The 19,833-nt window shown below is 34.4% G+C and overlaps 1 protein-coding gene across 4 annotated transcripts in view; it reads right to left on the bottom strand.

Annotated features, from left to right (window-relative positions):
- Window positions 1-6,727: 6,727 nt before the first annotated feature.
- SS18 (SS18 subunit of BAF chromatin remodeling complex) overlaps window positions 6,728-19,833 on the bottom strand; it is a 66,826-nt gene continuing 53,720 nt past the window's right edge. Inside the window, exons 8-10 of one of the 4 annotated variants that reach the window (XM_037508710.2) lie at window positions 19,659-19,781; window positions 16,077-16,210; window positions 6,728-9,726 (exon numbers count right to left, since the gene is read on the bottom strand). In XM_037508710.2, the coding sequence (XP_037364607.1) occupies window positions 9,700-9,726; window positions 16,077-16,210; window positions 19,659-19,781 (284 nt within the window). In that variant the 3' untranslated portion in view covers window positions 6,728-9,699. The remainder of the gene's footprint in view (window positions 9,727-16,076; window positions 16,211-19,658; window positions 19,782-19,833) is intronic. The other 3 variants (XM_054694123.1, XM_037508711.2, XM_037508709.2) reach the window with 3 other exon arrangements.

Here is a 19,833-nt window from a genome sequence, read left to right as displayed (position 1 = left end):
CTTGGTTTCTAAGACATACTATAAAAAATAATGTAAAACGTCTCATGAATCTTATATAATACCATTTTGAATATATTGAGTTAATGAAAACATATTGTTAAATGTTTCCCTGTGTTTGTATTTTTAAATGTAGCTACTAGAAAATGTTTAATTACACATGAAGTTATTATATTTCTACTAGATAGAATGGTTCTATATGCTATTATTGTCTGAGTCAAGTTTCTGCTAGATTAAAATCTTTTCACTAAGTTTTAGAGTTTTACAATTGTGCCTTTAATTCTCAACTATTGCCTTACATATTCCAAAGTCATCATACATATTACTATATATGTAATAGTTACCTATATTAAATGTTTTTTCTATTTATTATTATGTAGGATCCCTTATTACTGTTAATATGTTTGCTTTAAATTCCTTGATAATATGCCTGCATCAATTTTCTAGTTTTTTGTTCTATTTCGATAGTTCCCCAAATTTAATATTTTGAATAAATATCTTTTTCTATGAGTTGCTACTTTGTTTTCATTCCTTCCTCCCACTGGATTAGCACATTTTCTCTACTTCTCACCTTTTTTCTGGCTCTTAAACTTCTGAAATGTATTTTTAAATGATGACTCTTACATTTTGATATTAATATTTTAAACATTACTAATCTTACCTGAAAAATTACCAAGTCTGAAGTTTCCCAGTCTTTCTATCCTCTAGAGTTCTTGATCTATTCACTTGTTATGCAAATGCATCTTGTCTTTGTATCATATTTAAGTCTACATTTTCTTGCACCCCCAAAAGTGTTCTCTTTACATATTTGCCAAATTTTATGTAATGTCATTTCTTTTTATCCTACACCTTCTTCTGGGTTTTTTTTTATTGCTGTAAGACTGAATTTATTTTGTCCTTACTATATTTATCTGGTTGTAATATTTAGACTGACTTACTCTCCCTAAGTACTTAGCTACCGTGTCTTTTTAGAATGTTTTCTTTTGATTGCTGTATAAAATTCTCTCTAAATGTTATTTCTATTTAGACAATATGCCTTTCTCTTAGTAAATATTTATCATCCTCAGCACCATTATTATACATCTGAATATGGATTCAGGAGTATTTTTTTACCCTGATTGGACTTAACAGTGAAATTACAATCTAATATTCAGATTCAATTGTGAAAAACTGTCAGCTTTCATTCTGTATGTATTGTTTTTCTAACAGTCCCTCCATTTCCCCCATTTGAAGCTACTATATTAAAATGTTACATTCATTTCCCTATCTCTTTTTTTTTAAAGTATTTCTTGCTTAGATTTTTTTTTTTTTTTAGATATATTTATTTATTTATACAAGCACTGGGTACAGTCAGAAGTGCGGGAGGACGAGAGAATTCACCAGAGCCAGAAGGGAGAGCAGAGCAGGCAGAAGGACCGAAGTACACTGCTGAGGGGAGCAGCGGGCGGCAGGAGAGGTCTGCGCCCATGTGGGACCCTCCTCCGGTGGCCGGGGATCAAACTGGAGCTGCAGAGGCTGCGGGCAGCCTCGCAAGCCAGCGCTCAACCGCTGCGCCACCAGGGGAGGCCCATTTCCCTATCTCTTAAATGTTCCTTCATGTAGTTCTTCAAAATCTTTTCTTTGTGCATGGGACTGTTTCTCGCACTATCATTTAACTCACAAATTTCCTTTTCAACAGTGTCCAGCCTACAGTTTATGCCAACTGAGCTTGTTTCAATAACAGTATTTTTCACTCAGTTTCCTCTATGGTTTTCTATGTACATACCTGTTTTGTTTCTCCATGTTTTGTTTGAAGATATATGTGAATGACTGCATATATTTCTATGAGTATCCTAATGTTCATATTTTAAAATCTGCCCGACTTTTTTTTAATATTTGTGATTTTTAAAAAAAGATTTATTTATTTATTTATTTATACAAGCACTAGGGTAAAGGCCAGATGTATGGGAGGGTGAGAGAATTCATCAGAGACAGAGCAGGGAGCAGAACAGGCAGAAGGACCGAAATACACTGCTGAGGGGAGGAGCAGGTGAGTCAGAAGAGTTCTGCCGCGCCATATGGGTTTCTCCCTGTCCCGCCAGGAATCGAACCAGCGCTGCAGAGGCTGCAGACATCTTCACAGCACTGCGTTCAACCTGCTGCGCCACCGGGGAGGCCCCCTACTAACTTACATATAAATTTTATGTAGTAGGAATGCATGGTCCAAATGATTTTAACATCTTTTGAAAATTAGGTTTTACTTGTCTTTTTATGTTCATCTGTAGCACACCCTCATCCTTATTTCTGTACTTACACTTGTACACTTGGACTCTACGGCAAAACCCAAAACAAATCTTTGAGAACTTCTTCCCTAGTGATTTTAGGAATAGTGTAGACGTAATCACCAAGGTTTATAATATGTTTGTTCAGCTCCAGATCACGAGGCTAAATAGGTTCTTTCTAGCATCATTATGCTCAGCTTCCTCAAACAAGACCGAGGTAGTAGCCAGCAGTAGCAACTTTTATTTTTCTTTTTTAAAGCTTCTTTTCTGCAAGTGAAAACAATAGGGAAGAGCCACATTTTAGCTTCAGATTTCAAGCACTAAACCTGGCTCTGGTACATAATCATGTGTAATAACTTTGTCACTCCATAGGAATCATTTCTCAACCTCTACTACCCACTTCTAGACCAAGAATCTAGGGTTCCTACGGTTTCATCTTTACTACCAATTTACATTCTTGCTACAGAGATGCTCAGCTTTTTTGAACCTGGCTATGTATGGTTTGGTTCACTTTTTTTTCTTTTTAAGATTTTATTTATTTATTTTTGCACAGAACTAGTTAGGGTGCAGACCAGAGGCGTGGGGGCAGGCAAGGTGAGAGGATTCACCAGAGACAGAGTGGGAAGCAGAACAGGCAGATTTTACTAAAATTCACTGCTGAGGGGAGTACTGACGAGACAGGAGAGGTGTGCTTCACCATGTGGGTTAGCTCCCAGGTGGGATCTAATTCAGACTATCGTGGTGGTAGCGCTGAGACAACTCCTACACCACCAGGCAGGCCCTGGTTTTGCCCACTTTTTTATTTTATCTAGTGGTAGTAGTAGTATGTGCTTGGAGAAGATACATCAAAGCATAAAATGACACCTTCTCGATCAATAGTCTACATGATACACACAAACACACACACATTTCCTCCCCCTCTCTCTTAAACACATATAACAAAACCGGAAAAACCCATACATTCTTTCAGGTCCTATGTAACTGAACTTTTTCCATTTCTACTCCCCCCGCAAAAAAAATTTACCTCAAAAGAACACATTTTTAGTGATATTAATGATTAAATATAAAATATTACTATCTTCCAGCAAACTATTGCAAATTATGGTTCAAAGAACATTATATAATTTACGTAGATCTTATTTCAAAGAACCAAAGAACTAAGAGCCACTCTTTGCAGCTTGGAATTCAATTCCTTCTTATGAAAATCCAGTTACAACTTATTAAAACTCAAAATGTCTTTTTTTGGGGGGAATGGAGGATGAATGACTTTTAGAATAGCCTGAGAGTCGTGAATAAAGAAAAACATTGCTGTGTTTATTTAGAGAGTATTACCCCTTGGAGCCAGCTTTTGCACTAATGCATTTTACATTAGTGTGCCGCATCAGGAAATCCTGACTTTTTGGTGCCAAGGGGGTAATTAATATCAGTTCATGTTTTCAAAATGGTTGTGTTTATGTGGGAATGAGGACTGAGCACTAACATGTAGAGCTTCAAGTATGAAAGCTTGCTGTGAAGCGAGATCTTGGGAAAGAATGGAATACTGAAATTAATGAACAGGAAATCAGATTTCAATGGATATAATGGTATTAGTACTGAAAAGAGAGCCACAGCCACACTTCCTTACTCTTAATTTACTAAGCATTAAAAGAAGTAATTCCCTAGCATAGTCATATTGATAGAATATAAAATGCTGATAGCGATCAACAGAATTCTGAACCAGACATCAAAACCAAAAGGTTTTTAAAAATTTGTGTACTAGATACATAGGAAAATCAATTATTATTCCAAAGTATCCTTTCATAGCAACAGAGCTACACACTTAAAGATATAAAACTCATTATATTTGACCTAAGCTGAAAAGTAAGAGCCCTTATGGGTACAAAATAAAAAATTTTAGTATGTTTTTTCCTGAAAAGTTGACAGAACTAGAATCAAGGCACATACATCACATAGAGAAAGTCAAAAAACAATAGAAAGGGCAAGAAAGCATTAGTGAAAAAAACAAAGTAAAGTGGTAGAAGTCAAAATAAAGCTAAAAACCTAGGAATTCATGAGGTCCTACTTGACACAACTCCCAAAATAAGCACTTGGAAAACATGGTGTTTATAAAATCTGTAACACAGATGTCCAAAAGTGGTAAGTATGAAGTTTACTTTACCAATACTTTAAAATTACCTAAACCTATTATTACTATATATAATAAATTCACTCGTGATGGAAAGCAAATGTTTATAAAAATACAAAGAATTTTGTCCTAGTTCATTAAGAATATAAACTGAATAATTATGAAGTATACTATATACAATACACTAACTTGTTATTCCTAAAAATAATGACTTCTCACAGACTATGGTAGTACAAACTGGCCATCCACTCCATGACCCTCCATGAGATTACAGTTATGTATTTACTACATATTAACATTTTGGTCAATGATGGGCTGCAGATATAATGGTGGTACCAAAATTCCTATTGTTCAGTGACTTCGTAGCACACGCTGCCAGTGTACTACATGGACAATCAAGATGTCATGGACAACCCAGTTCCTCTTCCAAGATGCCTCCCATCCTCCAACCCCCACCCTGAATTGACAAGCTAGTGAAATAGAAATATTTCTTAATAATATTCACACAACAAAATCATTGACACATTTCTTGGAATTTATCTCCATTGTTAAGCAATGCATGACTGAACAGGCTTTGTTGTTACAACAAATAGATTCGTAAGCTAGAAGTGTTATTGCTCTTATTTCAAAGCCTGTAGACTAGGTTTCACTAGGCCATTCAAGGAACTTGTGATTCTGTCTAGTTAGCACTGCCATTTTCTATTTTTCTAACTCAGAGGGCCAAAGCTCTCTATGTCATGTTCCAGTCCGTGAGAGACAGGAAAGAGAAAATGGAGCGTACCTTTAAATAAAACATTGAAGATACACCGATCATTCCAATGTACACTCCTCTGGTTGATTCTAACATCATACGACCACACCCCATTGCAATGGAAGCTGTTAAATGTAGTCACTAGGCGGCCATGATCCTACCCAAAATTGGAGTTTTTATGAGAACACTGGGGAAACACTATTTGCTTAGAGACCAAAAGATGATGAAAATGTTTCAGAATACTCAGGATTTTTTGTTCACTTATTAAAAAAATATATACACACCTATCCACATATAGCAGTGCATTTAATACATGTACATATGTATGTATCTGTACATGCATGTGTTTATATTATCTCTACCATTTTCATTCTCATTTTCCAGATTAAGCAATAACTTACCCTATCACTCTGTAAGTCTTTATTGAATAATGAAAATCATTTTGCATTGTCTATTTCGAAGGCTTGGATATTTTAATAGAACATTTCCTATTTATTTCTATTTTTCTTGTAAAAATCAAATTGAGATACTGTGGACAACTATGGAGATAATTAGTAGGGGACAAGAAATTAGAGCTTAAAATTTTAACAAGCAAAAATCTCTAAGAGATTCTAGTTATACTATATAAAGACTCTTTTTGGGAATTATCTTATTATTAAGAAAACTTGCTATTAAGTCATTGTTTATATTCTGGCAGTTAAATCTTAAACAAGAAAAAACACCTTATACAATAAAAAACTATCACCTTGTTGATGGGAAAAAGTCTGTTTTATGCCAATAAAATAGACTTAAATGAATTTAACTAGCCTATGAAATGACATATACCAAGCATGCCATAACTATAATTAAATGTTTTGAATAAGAGAATAAGATAAAATCTCAAATCAGTTGGTTTATTCAATAAAGGTTGAAGCAAGTGGTTATCCACATAGGAAAAAAAGTTAATGTTCTAAATCATACCATGTAATAATTTTAGAAAAATGGAAGCATACTACATAAAAATCTTTAAACTTTAATACAGTGAAAGACATTATAACCAAAGTTTAAAAATAATGGACAGAAGAGATGTGCAATATATACAAGAGAATAAGGAATAGGTACATGTAGAGAAAGCCATTTGTAATTATTTTTGTATAATTATTTATCTCTTACACACCAAATATATCAACAGAAAAATGGACAAAAGGTATTTCACAGCAAAAAATAACTTTATTTCACTAAGCATTTGAAAAGATATTCAACTTACAAATAAATCACAAGTAATATATATTAAATTATGGGCTGGCATTTTTTAAAGCCTACCAGAATTGCAAAAATTAACAAGGGTAACAATCTGGTATAGGCAAGAATATGCTTCCTAGGGGAACACCTTTTAAAATACTCATAGTCTTGCACCTAACATTAGATATTCAGTGTATAGAAATACAACAATAAGCTTACAAAAAAAAAGGCACTTCCAGATAGTTTATGAAAGCTTTGATTTTGCAAGAGCAAAAAGCTAGAAACATAGGTTATTTCTAACTAAAAAAAGTTGCAAAATAATATTTATTCTACAGTTCATTTTTGTTCAAAAAGACAAAACAATAATAATATGCCAACAAATAATGTTGGCATATGTGTAAGAATGGAAGTACAGAAGAAATGTACCAAGTCTTAAATAATACTTTAGGAGATGAAATGAAATTGTGGGAAAAAATTATTTTTTTCTATATGATCTGTTTCTGCTGTTTTAATTGTTTCATGAATGACTTTTTAAATGAGAGAAAAGGCAGTGATTTACATACACAGATTCTGAGATGGCTTCTAGGGAAGGATTTTTTGAAACAGTAATATTTGTATTTGAGAGATCCTCACTGAAATAATTAAGTGACACAGTGTTTGCTTCAATTTGTGGGCGTTGTACACACAGTGCTAAGTGGATAAGTTGCATTAATGGTATTTCTCTTTCTACTTAAGTCTACATTTAAAGATTTAATCAAAAAAATTAAAAACAATGTGCCATCATAACGCCACAGATTAATACTAACATATTCTCAAACAACCAAACCAACACAGTTAAATATTGTAAAATGTTGATCAATAATCACCCTGCTCTATTCTTAGCAATAAATTACTTCTGGAATTTTGGGGGATGGTATATTTCCTATTATAATACATTTTTATTAAAGAAAATTTTCAGTTTTGGAATATATAGTCTAAATGGGAATGTCAAATTTGGTGCATGTTACTGGTAAAGTTATTCTTCTTACTAGGTATCAAAGGAATAAGGTAATTTTTGTCACCACCAATTAAAAACTTTTACGAAATAGGACTGTTATAAAACAATTAAAACTTGCAAATGCACTAGTCTCCAGGAAGAAAGTCCTGGAGGAAATTCTGCTTATTAAAATTGCAATTTTAGTTTCCATTAAAAGGAGAATAAGACAACAGAAGATGGGTTGGCAAGACAAATTATTTCTTAATGTCAGTTGAGCTTATTTCAAATGAGATAACATATCTACACCAGGTTGGGTTCAGCACAATTTTGTCTCCTCAACTCATTTATCTAATTCAGTCATCTTGATTATAGCCTCATGGACTTCATTTTCAGAGAAAGAATTCTGTAACAAACAGCCCACACAACATGCTGATTACTGAACAGTTAATTCTAATTAACTTGGGCATGGCAAGAGAATTTTGATAAAGTCCTAGAATACAAACATAGTCTGCTTATACTGGACTAACTTATAAAAAAAACCACAGCATAGTCTCTAGACAAAACATGAGAGTCAAAGAGATCTAATTTAAAGAAACAAATGAGAAAATTAAAATCACAAATAATTTATTTTTCCGTTAGAGTTGATACAGTTTTAAATAGCAACAAAGTACACAGTGGTGGAAAATTGGCACAGAACCTATAAGCATTTCAATCACAACAAAGATCTCCATTCTTTATCTGTTCACCCTTGTTGTCCATTTTCTACTGACCAAGTTTAAAAAAAGCCTATTCTGACCTTAAGACACATATACACTCTCTCATTCACACACAGAGACACGCTGAAATTCCTTCTTTTGATTACAGTATGTTGAGAACAGTACATTTTACTTATACAAATTTATGGGATCCCTTCTGTTCTGTTTCCAGTCAGAAGTGGGAAAAATCAGTTCAATTATAAAGAAACATCATATTCCCTGGACAGAGGCAACTGTGATAAAAATAGGAACTTACCTTTGGGCTAGATGTTTTCAAATTATACTTAAATAAATGTGGTTATAAACTTCTCAATGCATGATTTCCTGCCCAATGCAATATCCCTGAATTTAGTTAAAATAAGCAAAGTAGGCATAGGGCAGTTTCAAATAAAGATTAAGTATGTTAGACTAATAAACAAAAGTAATCTAGAATGCAACTTGTATGCTTTTAATATACATAAGAATAAACCTAATTAATAGCATTTTCCTAAACATCTCTTTGTGTCTATTAACGAACACAAAAAGGGGGGAACTTAAAAGTGACTCTTTATAAGTGATATTATTTCCGGTTAAGAAAGTTGAAATAAAAAAAAAAAAAGTTGAAATAATGGTTTGGAAGGATTCCTGAACTATTATATAAACCAATTATCCTCCACATGTTAAAAAAAAAAAATTGAATCAATGTTGACTCTTCTTTGATATCATTTATAAAATGCTCTGATATTACTAAGTTCCCTGATTACTCAAACAAGGTAAAATTAACACTTTCATTTTCAGTTATTGCTATTTTAGGAGAGGACTGCCACTTCATTTACATGAAACTATTACTATTATTTTCAGGTCCAACAAGAAATATTTCTTATTGCCTCATGTTAAAACCGTATTACAAATGATCTTTAGAAAAAGGATTTAATCCACAAAACTGGAAGGCTTTTAAAAAATGTTTTTTCACTCAAAACTGTATCACAGTGCCCTTGATTATCTAAGTGATAAAGGGGATCTGAATTTCCTCTACATAACAGTGGACATATGGTGTGCTTTGTCTTTTCCCTCACCTTTTATAGAACACCATTTTGAGACCTACACAATCAACCATCCATCAAACTCCAATCCTCATTAACAGAGGATTTTTGATTCTGTCCGGTGCGTAGTGTACCATTTTGCATATTCACCACATGAAATAAACATAATATACAAAATATTGCTGCTGTAAAAAGTGTACATTACCCTCTTCCCCTTACAAAAGAATCTGTGGAAAAGTATTAAATTCCCTTAACCTTCATAAACATACAAAGCTGTTCACACCTTTCAGTCTGTAACAGTCCATTTGAAACACAGTTCCGAAATCATTGCAAATTGGTTATATGTCATTGTATTTTCTGTCCAATGTTGCCATCTAGAGTAGAAATGTGAAATCAAGAGTATTTTTGAGCTACTAAAGCCTTTTACAACTAAGCCACAAAGGCTGCTCACTGATGAAACAGCCATTTATCCACAAGATTTTTCCAAAAACAAGATGGAATGAAAGGATCTCTATACAAGGATGTGTCCACAGTGCTGAGGTGACAATATGGCTGCTAATAGATACTGGCTATTGGAATGTAAGTATTTTTTCACTGCTGGTAATTTCCATACTGTCCCTAAAAGATAAAAGAACAACACAAAATTAGATAATCATTTGACCATAGCATGACCACAATTAAAATAAAAATAAATCTTATAATACAAAAGCACATCATCTGCAACAATTTTTTTTTTTTTCATACTTAGGTATATAGCATCTGTTATTTTTTCTGACACTTTATTCAATAGCAAATGACTTTGGAGACCAAAATATGCAAGGGATTATTACATTTTCAACCTAGAATAGTATCTGTCACATAGTGAGAATTTAAGAGTTTGGTGACTGAATTGAGCAAGAATGAGTGAAGAGTTCTCATTCTAAATTCTGCTTTGATATATGTTAGTATATAAATTATATGCTAGTGTGACAACTGTGTGACTGTTCAGTTTACAATTATTGTTATGAATGAACATCAAGAGAGTATTTGGGATAAGTGGCAAGTGAGGATGAAAAGGTAACTGGAAAATAAGGGAAAAAGAAACTTCTATCCATACTATAAAGTATGTGGGTCTTTCCTGGAACGCAACAAATTATCACCGGAAGTATTCAGACAGACAGCTGATACATAAAATCAGGGGAAGTTTGTTTTGGTTTTGTATTTTTAATAAGGTAGACTCAAAGACCTATAGTCTGACAGGTCAGGAAGACAGAAAGTATAGATAAAAAGGGGTGGTAAATAAAGTAGTAAAATTCTATAAATAATAATATCTAGTATACAAGTGTTAAGGTTAGCTTTTGAAGAACAGAAGGATCACCTTATCCTCTAAAAATTAGAGGAAAAAGGTAGGAGAAAGACATACAAAAAATTTTCTACTAAACATTTTTTAAATGTTTAAAATAGATATTCATAAAAACACCTATTTTCCAAAAATAGGACTCACTGGAAACACAAAATCAGTTAATTGTTTCCTTGACTAAATCTCTCTCCAATTCTATTAATTACTTTGTATCAGGAAATATTCTAGGGCCTCCCTGGTGGCACAAGGGGTTAGGATGTAACCTCTGAAACTACCTGCAGCCACTGAAGCAAGAGTTAGATCCCCGGCTGGCCAGGGAACAACTCACATGGCGCAGCAGACCTCTCCTGACTTGCCTGCTGCTCCCCTCAGCAGTGTATTTCAGTTGATCTGCCTGTTCTGTTCCCCACTCTGTCTCTGGTGAATCCTCTCACCCCCAACACCTCTGGCCTGCACCCCAGCTCTTGTGTGCATAAATAAATCTTTAAAAAAAAAAAAGAAAATATTCTAGAGTTGAAGTACTTCTGTATCATTACTAGTACAATATAATCTACCATTTCCATAGAAACAAACACCTGAAAATCTTTGAAGAACTGTTCAAAGTTTTGCTTTAAATTTAAAGTTATGCTTTATTTAAAGTTATGCTCATCTTGAAACATTTAGGAGGAGAGTATCAATCTACGATTCATTTTAAAATACTCTGGAAAAAAAGAGAGGAATATGTGTATATATACATATATATACACACACACACATACACACGCGCGCGCGCACACACAAACATATATATATACAGCATTGGCTTTAAAATATTGATCATTGTTAAAGTTGGTTGGTGGGTACACAGGGATTCATTATGATTTTTTTTTTGTATTTGTGTAAAGATTTTTCTAACTACAAAGGTAAAAATAAGAAATAAAAGTCAATGCTTACCTCACAGAAACTTACTATTAGACTACTTAAGTAATATAAAACTGAGTTTAAGTCCCAACTCTAGTAACTTTCTATTTATATCTGGAAAAGCCCTCTGACAATCATGTTCTTTACCTTTGGGATAGCAACACTTTCATCTCTAAATCTCAATTTTCTTCCCATTCATGGCTGCATTAATTCCTAACACATACGCTTCTTAGGACACTTAAGAGAGGACATGAGAAAAGTTTTAAAAATTATAAATAATTGTAAATAAGCAAGTCTTAATGCTGAAAGGAAATGGTCCCCCAGTGAATGTGTGTAATAAGATACTAACGATGAAATATATTGCACATATAGTGAATGATGTGAAAACACAATAGAAGTTAAGCACTGCTATAATTTATCTATTATATTATAAATGACTTGAGAATAGGGACAAGGTTTTATCCATTTTTATGTTCCAAGTATTAAAGAGTGTCTGACATATAAGACGTCTACAAATAATACATGACAAACATATGCTAACAATTATACTATTTATTAAGCAAATATATGCTCATTACCATAATTTGAAAAATAGGGGAAAAAAATCCAAGTATGTAAGTTTTATGAGTTCAGAAATGAAAAGAATACGTGTGCCTTAAAAAAAGGTAAGATTTGAATACTGAAGAAAAGGGGGCATTCAAATAAAAGGACTAGCTAAAATGAAAGCATGGAGAAAAAGTAGAAGAAATCTTAGGGAAGTGAAAAATAAAAAAATACAATAATTAAGATTAGAAGCTAATAATTATTTACCAACACAGCCTGAAGTAATAGAAAGAAGTCTAGAGAATATTATCAGTAACTCTTAATATATCTCAATAACTAAGACCTTACCAAGTACCATGTCAGACACTTTAACAAGGATTTTGTGTCCATCTATATTCTATATAGTTAATATTATTCTCCCTTTCATAGATGAAGATATTGAGGCACTGAGACCATTGAGAATTTAAATAACTGCACACTTGATCATACTGCTAGGACCAAATCAAATCACAAGTAAGCTCCTAAAAAGTATAAGGTATATTTGCAAATGTTAGCAAATTTCAGGGTTAAAAGTTTGGGTTTGGGAGCTAGACAGCAATTACTATTAACTCTGCAAAAGAAGTTTCACAGCTCCTGGTTTGGTAGAGCAGCTGAGGATGCCTGGCTCCATTGGACAAGATGGTCAACCTCAGCACAGATCAGGTTTCATGTACCAATGGGGTTTGGGTTTTGAAAACAGCACCAATTCTGAAAACACACCAATCAAGTTTCAAATCTGTGAACCTTATAAGTCATAAAAAGCCAGGGCAACAGATGATTCAGACACCCTTGTCAGAGACTCTCACCTGCGCATACTTTTGCTTCTGATCCTCTGGCACTGCCACCCGACTGCCACTCCTGCTTCTGGCACAAAGGGTACTGCCTCCTGACTAGCACCATTGGCCTGTGCCCATCAACTTAAAGAGATGTTTGTTGCTGGTCTGTGGCCTGATACTGTGTCATCCAGTGCCACTGGCCTGTACCTGTCACCTCTAAAAGCTCTCCACCACTGCCTGATCCTTGCTTGGCACCACTGCCCTGGGCCCAGTGACTCCAAGAGCTGTTGTTCACTGCTGTCTGATGCTCAACATTACTTGCTCACTGGTGCTGCTGGCCTGTGGCCATACCACCTCTAGAGCTGTCTCCTGTTGCTATTGTCCAGTCTTCCTCTGGGCTGCTGCTGATTACCTCCAGTTGCTACCATGAGTTGGGGTCTGGACCACCACTTATCAGTGTGTCACCAACTCAAGGCTCTTACTGAAAGGACAATGCCATCACTCATGAGCAGCTTTTATCATAATTTAGCAAATGTACTCCTTGGTATTTCTCTATCGATAAATGAGTAAAATTTAAACCTCCACATAGAAGTTTAAAGCAACTTTATTTATAATTGCCAGAACTTGAAAGCAACCAAGATCTTCCAGTAGGTGAATGGATAAACTGTGGTACACCAGCCATGAAATATTATTCAATGCTTTAAAAAATGTTTTCCTCACTACTCATAATAAATAAGATATGGAAACAACTTAAAACCTGTTAATAGATGAATGGATTAAAACATGCAGTAAATAGTCATGAATTGCTTAATGATATGGATATATTGTAAGAAAGGTGAAGTTAGGTAACTTTGTTGTTGTGCAATTATCATAGAATGTAACTGCACAAAGCTAGGTGGTATAGTCCAATACATACTTAAGCTATATGGTGTGGCCTATCAGGACCACCTTTGTATGTGTGGTCTGTCAATAACCAAAATGTCATTAATCACTACGACTACACACACACACACACACACACACACACACACACATACTGGACTACAACTCTGCTATAAAAAAGATGGAATTTTTCCATTTGCAACAACATGGATGAAGGTTGAGGGGCTTATGCTAATAAGCCAGAAGGAAAAAGACAAGTACTCAATGGTTATAATTATGTGAGAAAGAAATAGCAAATGAACAAACAAAACAAAAACAAATTCTGAGATTCTGACAAAAGAATGACTATAGTAAGAACTATTAGAAATAATAAATTAGTAAAGTGGTTAGCTACGAAATCAATATAAACATCAGTTCCATTCCTATATGCAAACAAATCAGAATAGAAATAAATCAAGAAAACAATCCCATTTATCAATGAATCAAAAAGAATTAAATACCTAACAATGAACTTAACAAAGGAGGCAGAAAACTTGTACGTTGAAAACTATGAGACGTTATTGAAAGAAAAAGGAAATGACACAGAGATAGAAAAATATTCCTCCTCGTGGGTTGGAAAAATTAATGTTAAAATATCCATCTTACCCAAGGCAATATATAAATTCAATGCAACCCCTATCAAAGTTTCACTGGCATTCTTCAAAGAAACAGAGCATATATTCCTAAAATTATATAGAATCACAAAAGACCACAAGGAGCCAAAACATTCCTGTCAAAAAAGGAATAGAGGTATCACACTCTCAGATTTCAAACTGTACAAGTTTACTAATCAAAATAGTGTGGTATTAGAATAAAAAGACACAAAAACAATTGAATATAATAAACCCTAATTTATACGAACATTTCATTTTCAACAAAGAATACAACTGAGTAAGGAAAGTCTCTTGAACAAACAAATGCTTTGTGAAAACTAAATAGCCACATGCAAACAATAAAAGTAGATCATTATCTCACACCATACACAGAAGCTAATTCAAAATGCATTAAAAACTTGGTTATAAAACGTGAAACCATAAAATACATAAAAGAAAGCAGAGGCAAAATACTTTACAATATTGGCTTCAAGAATGTCTTCAGGCACTCAACTTCAACGACAAAAGAAACAAAAGCAAAAAATAAATAAATGGGATGACATCAAACTAAAAAGCTTCAGCACAGTGAAAGAATATATTATTAAAATGAAAAGCCATCCTATCAAATGGAGAAATGTGAAAATATGTATGCATCGTACATATATATCTCACAACAGGCTAGTATCCAAGATCTATAAAGAAAAAATAAAAAGAGAAAAAAACAAAAACCCCAATCATCAAAAAATGGGCATAAGAATTAAAATGAGACTTCTCCAAACAAGACATAAAGTGGCTTATCAAGTACATGAAAAATTGCTCATCATCTCTTATCATGGAAATACAAATTAAAACCACAGTGTGATACCACCTCACAATCAAGAGAATGGTTCATATGAAAAAAGACCAGAAACAACAGGTGTTGGTGAGAGTATGGAGAAAAATTTAACTCCCATCAGAAACAGTAAGAGGGTCTTCAAAACATTAAAAATGGACCTATCATATGAACTAGCAATCCCACTTCTCGGTATCTATCCAAAGAATGTGAAAACACTAGTTCAAAGGGATACCTGCATGCCCCTATTCATTGCAGCACTATTTACAATAGCCAAGTTATGGAAACAACCAGAGTCCCAACAACAAATGAGTGAATTAAGACAGATAGATAGGGCCTCTCTGGTGGCGCAAGAGGGTAGGACACGACCCGTGAGGCTGTCCGCAGCCAGTGCAGCAAGAGTTCCATCCCCAGCCAGGGGATGGGACCTCTCCTGCCTCACCCGCTGCTCCCCTCAGCAGTTTGTTTCAGTTAGTCTGCCTGCTCTGTTCCCCACTCTGTTTCTGGTGGATCTTCTCATCCCCCACACCTCTGGCTTGTACCCCAGTTCTTGTATACATAAATAAATAAATCTTTTTTTTTAAAAAAAAGTAGATAGATGGAAAGATACATAGAAAGACAGATAAAGAGAGAGATATGCTAAAGTAAAGGTGAGCATTTGTAAAAGCACTGATACAGATGGATTCCACATCTTAACATGAAGGGGATCAGAGAAATTAAGAGGTACAGAATAGGTAGAGATATTTAGAATAGCTAAGGGAAATATGGTGGGGGTAAGAACCAGGGAAAAAGAGTAAAAATATGAATAAATGACTATGACTAAGTATTGGTGTCTAGAGCTAAGTCATGTTTTATATGTTTAAGGAATTATAACTGACTATACTAACATGGTATGAAAAAGACTTAAAAATAAATACTTTTTTTGTTACCTCATGTAACATGAACAGGAAAAGGAGAAAATGAACCTTCAAGTGAAAACTATTTAACCAACACTGGGACAATCAAACAGTTAACCAGCAAATTACCTGGTCATATCCATAAGGCCTCTGCTGCGGTGGCTGTGGTGGTCCAGGTTGCGTTGGCCTATAACCCCCATACTGCTGACCTTGTCCCTGCGGGTAGTTAGGATACTGAGGACCTGGACCACCCTGTGAAGGACCTACAAAATAATGAACACAAACAAAAGTCCAGATAAAAATAAATCAAGTCCCTAGAATTCTAGGAGGGATTTAAAACTTGATGTCATTATATATTAATTTATAAACTAAAAAAAAAGTCTGATATATTGATTTTTTTGAATGCCTTTAGAAATAAATTCTAATGATTTCAATAAAAATCAAAATATTAAAAGAATACCACCAAGTACCAAATACTTTGGTTCAGATTAACTACTATGCCACAAGATAGCCACTGAAAACTTTTATGTCAAAAAGGGTAAAAGAGACTCGAGAGTTGTAAAGCAGGTCAACTCTAGGATATTAAAAAAGCTAATCTACCCATTTTAGAAAATTATCCAGTATAAAAGAGAAAGAAGAAAAAGCAAGAAACGAATTCAAATAAAAATACTCATAATTTCTAAATCAAGTTCAGAATCAGCGATAAAGGTATGACTCTAGATCTACCCTTATATTGATCAAATAACCACAAAGAATGATTCTATATATAATGATTCTATATATAAGTTCTAGATATAAATTCTAGATTTATATTTGCAATCACCAAAAGTTCTGCAGACAAACATATTATCACAATATTTTCATAAAGAAACAAAAGTCTTGAAAAGTCATGGGTTGCAAGTGAAAAAAACTTGATTAAAAAATTATACTCTGGGTGCCAATCACCTTTAATACTTAACCCATAAAAAATGAATGATTTCAAATCCTAACGATAACAAAGGAATAATATTGCTTGTCAAACAAATGTCTATTTTATAAATTCTGCTATCTATTGCAAACAATGTTTTATAAAGCATAAACTTTTCAGTTTCACACTTAAATGTTCTCTGTCAGTCATTCAAAAGTTGCCATAAAAAAACAGTGATTGCCACTTGTAATCAGGGAAATGCAAATCAAAACTACCATGAGATACCATCTCACACCAGTGAGAATGGCACATATTAAAAAAACTAGCAACAACAAATGTTGGCGAGGATGTGGAGAAAAAGGAACTCTTGTGCACTGTTGGTGGGAGTGCAAACTGGTCCAACCACTATGGAGAGCTGTGTGGAGATTTCTGGACCTACTAAACATAGAGCTTCCATATGATCCAGCAATTCCACTCCTAGGTATTTACCCAAAGGACACAGTAACATCAATTCCAAAGAGCACCTGCACTCCTATGTTTATAGCAGCACTGTTTACAATAGCTAAGCTTTGGAAACAACCCAAATGCCCAAAAATAGATGACTGGATCAAGAAGATGTGGTACATATATACCATGGAATATTACTCAGCATTCAAAAAAGATAAACACATGCAATTTGCAGCAACATGGATGGCACTGGAAGGGATCATGCTCAGCGAAATAAGCCAAAAAGAAAAAGAAAAATACCGGATGGTCTCACTCATAGCAGGAATCTAGAAAACTTAAATAAGGGACCAGGAAAATGAATATAAGAAAGTGAAAATCAAAATCAACAAAAAACTATGAACCAGAGACACTTTTTGGGGGGTGGGGGGCGGGAGGGGAAGGATTGGGGTCAGAATGGGGCGTTTGCAATTGTATGGGGGAATATAAAAATAAAATTTAATATTTAAAAAAAAAAAAAAAGAAAGCAAACATTGTAAAAAGAAAAGAACAATATGTAAAATACATATAAAAAAAAAAAAAAAAAACAGTGATTGCAATGCAACAATAGTTGCCCTAGAAAGTGTCAAAAAAATACACTTTCAAGCTTAAATAAATGTTATCAGTGTTTTGCTTCCTTATAGTCTAAATTTTATTAAATTTATTAAAACTCCAAATTATTATTAAAACTCTTAATCTATTATTAAAGAAAGTTTGACAGCCTGAAACCTGTGGGTAAGCAAAATGGGAACTTCTTTAAGATTTCTGATGTCTAATAAAATATTATTTAACTACTTTAAACAAATATTGAGTTTCTTTTACTTTCTCTTTCAACCAAAAATATTTCTCTTAAATCACTAATTTTGTAACATATTTGTTTTTATACGATTGCAATAAAATTAGAAAAATTATTTAAAGTACAAATATATAGTAGTCATGAAATGAAAAGGCCATTTAAGAAGAGAAAGAAGGTGCCTTTGTTTAAAATATAAAATCATGGAATTTTTCTAAAGTGACATCTGGAATAGGGAACCAGAATTTATCATTTTTGAGAAAATACCTCACGCCCAATACCTGACTGAATTTCAATGGATAGTTGATGGTGCAGGAGAATTTCATGCTGATCTTAGATCTCAGATTTGCTATCATACGTAGACAACAGCCCTATCAATGGCAGACACCCAACTAATAGATATTAAAGTGAGTAAATATATATAATAATGAAATATGATTATACTCCCACCGAACTGTAAGATATATAACTGCAATAAATACACTTCTACGGGGTCTCCCGGGTGGCGCAGTGGGTTGAGAACAGAGCTGTGAAGCTGTCCGCAGCCTCTGCAGCATGGCTTCGATTCCCAGCCAGCCAGGGAGAAACCCAAACGGCGGGGCAGACCTCTCCTGTCCCGCCCGCTGCTCCCCTCAGCAGTGTTTTCGGTCGTTCTGCCTGTTCTGTTTCCCACTCTGTCTCTGGTGAATTCTCTCTCCCTCCCACGCCTCTGGCCTGTACCCCAGTTCTTGCATAAATAAATAAATTAAAATAAAAAAATACACCTCCACGGATGCGTATACTACCTTATAACCAGAGAATGACAAAAACTTTACTATGTATTACAAATACATCTTTTTACTCTAAAAACCAATGTTATTTTTAATAGTCAGTCATTCGTTTTAGAAATGCAGATTATGTAGATATCCTTAATCATAACCCATTTCAATAGCTTTCCAAGCACACAAAGTTACCTGGCTTGTCTTAAATGCCAACTAGGTTTTAAGAATTAATTTTTCTTGTATTTTAAGTGACTATATATCACCTTATCTTTAGTCAAAGAACCACCTCTAGTTTATCTTTCTTTTTAAATGGATTACTAGTTTAACAACATTCTAATAAAAATAAGCTCAAATTATACTTTCAAAAATGATAAAACGGGCCTCCATGGTGGCGCATCGGTTGAGCGCTGGGTTGCGAAGCTGCCCGCGGCCTCTGCGACGCCGGTTCAATCCCAGCAGCTCCCCGGCCACCAGAGGAGGGTCCCACATGGCGCGCAGACCTCTCCTGCCGCCCGCTGCTCCCCTCAGCAGTGTACTTCGGTCCTTCTGCCTGCTCTGCTCCCAGCTCTGACTCTGGTGAATTCTCTCACCCTCCCGCGCTTCTGACTATACCCAGTGCATGTATAAACAAACAAACAAACAAACAAATAAATAAATAAATAAAACATGCCTCTATTAAAAAAAAAATGATAAAACCCACTTCCATATTTCAAAATATTAATCATCACATTTTTGGGAGACAAAAATAAACTGTATGGAGTTATTACCATAGCCCTGCTGCTGTCCTGGATAGCCCTGCTGCCCAGGGTACTGCTGCTGCTGTGGGGGATATCCCTGCTGGGGAGGTGGTCCTTGATAAGCATCTTGCTGCTGGCCATACTGTGAATTTCCTACGGGGTAAGTGGAAAAGAGGAAAAAGCCTGAGAAGTTTGCTTAATTAAC

Source organism: Talpa occidentalis, unplaced genomic scaffold, assembly GCF_014898055.3.
Source record: "Talpa occidentalis isolate TD23 unplaced genomic scaffold, MPIMG_talOcc4v2.1 talOcc4.13, whole genome shotgun sequence".
Lineage (NCBI taxonomy): Eukaryota > Metazoa > Chordata > Mammalia > Eulipotyphla > Talpidae > Talpa > Talpa occidentalis.
Note: the sequence above shows the minus strand (reverse complement) of the source record. Positions and strands in the feature narration are given on the sequence as shown.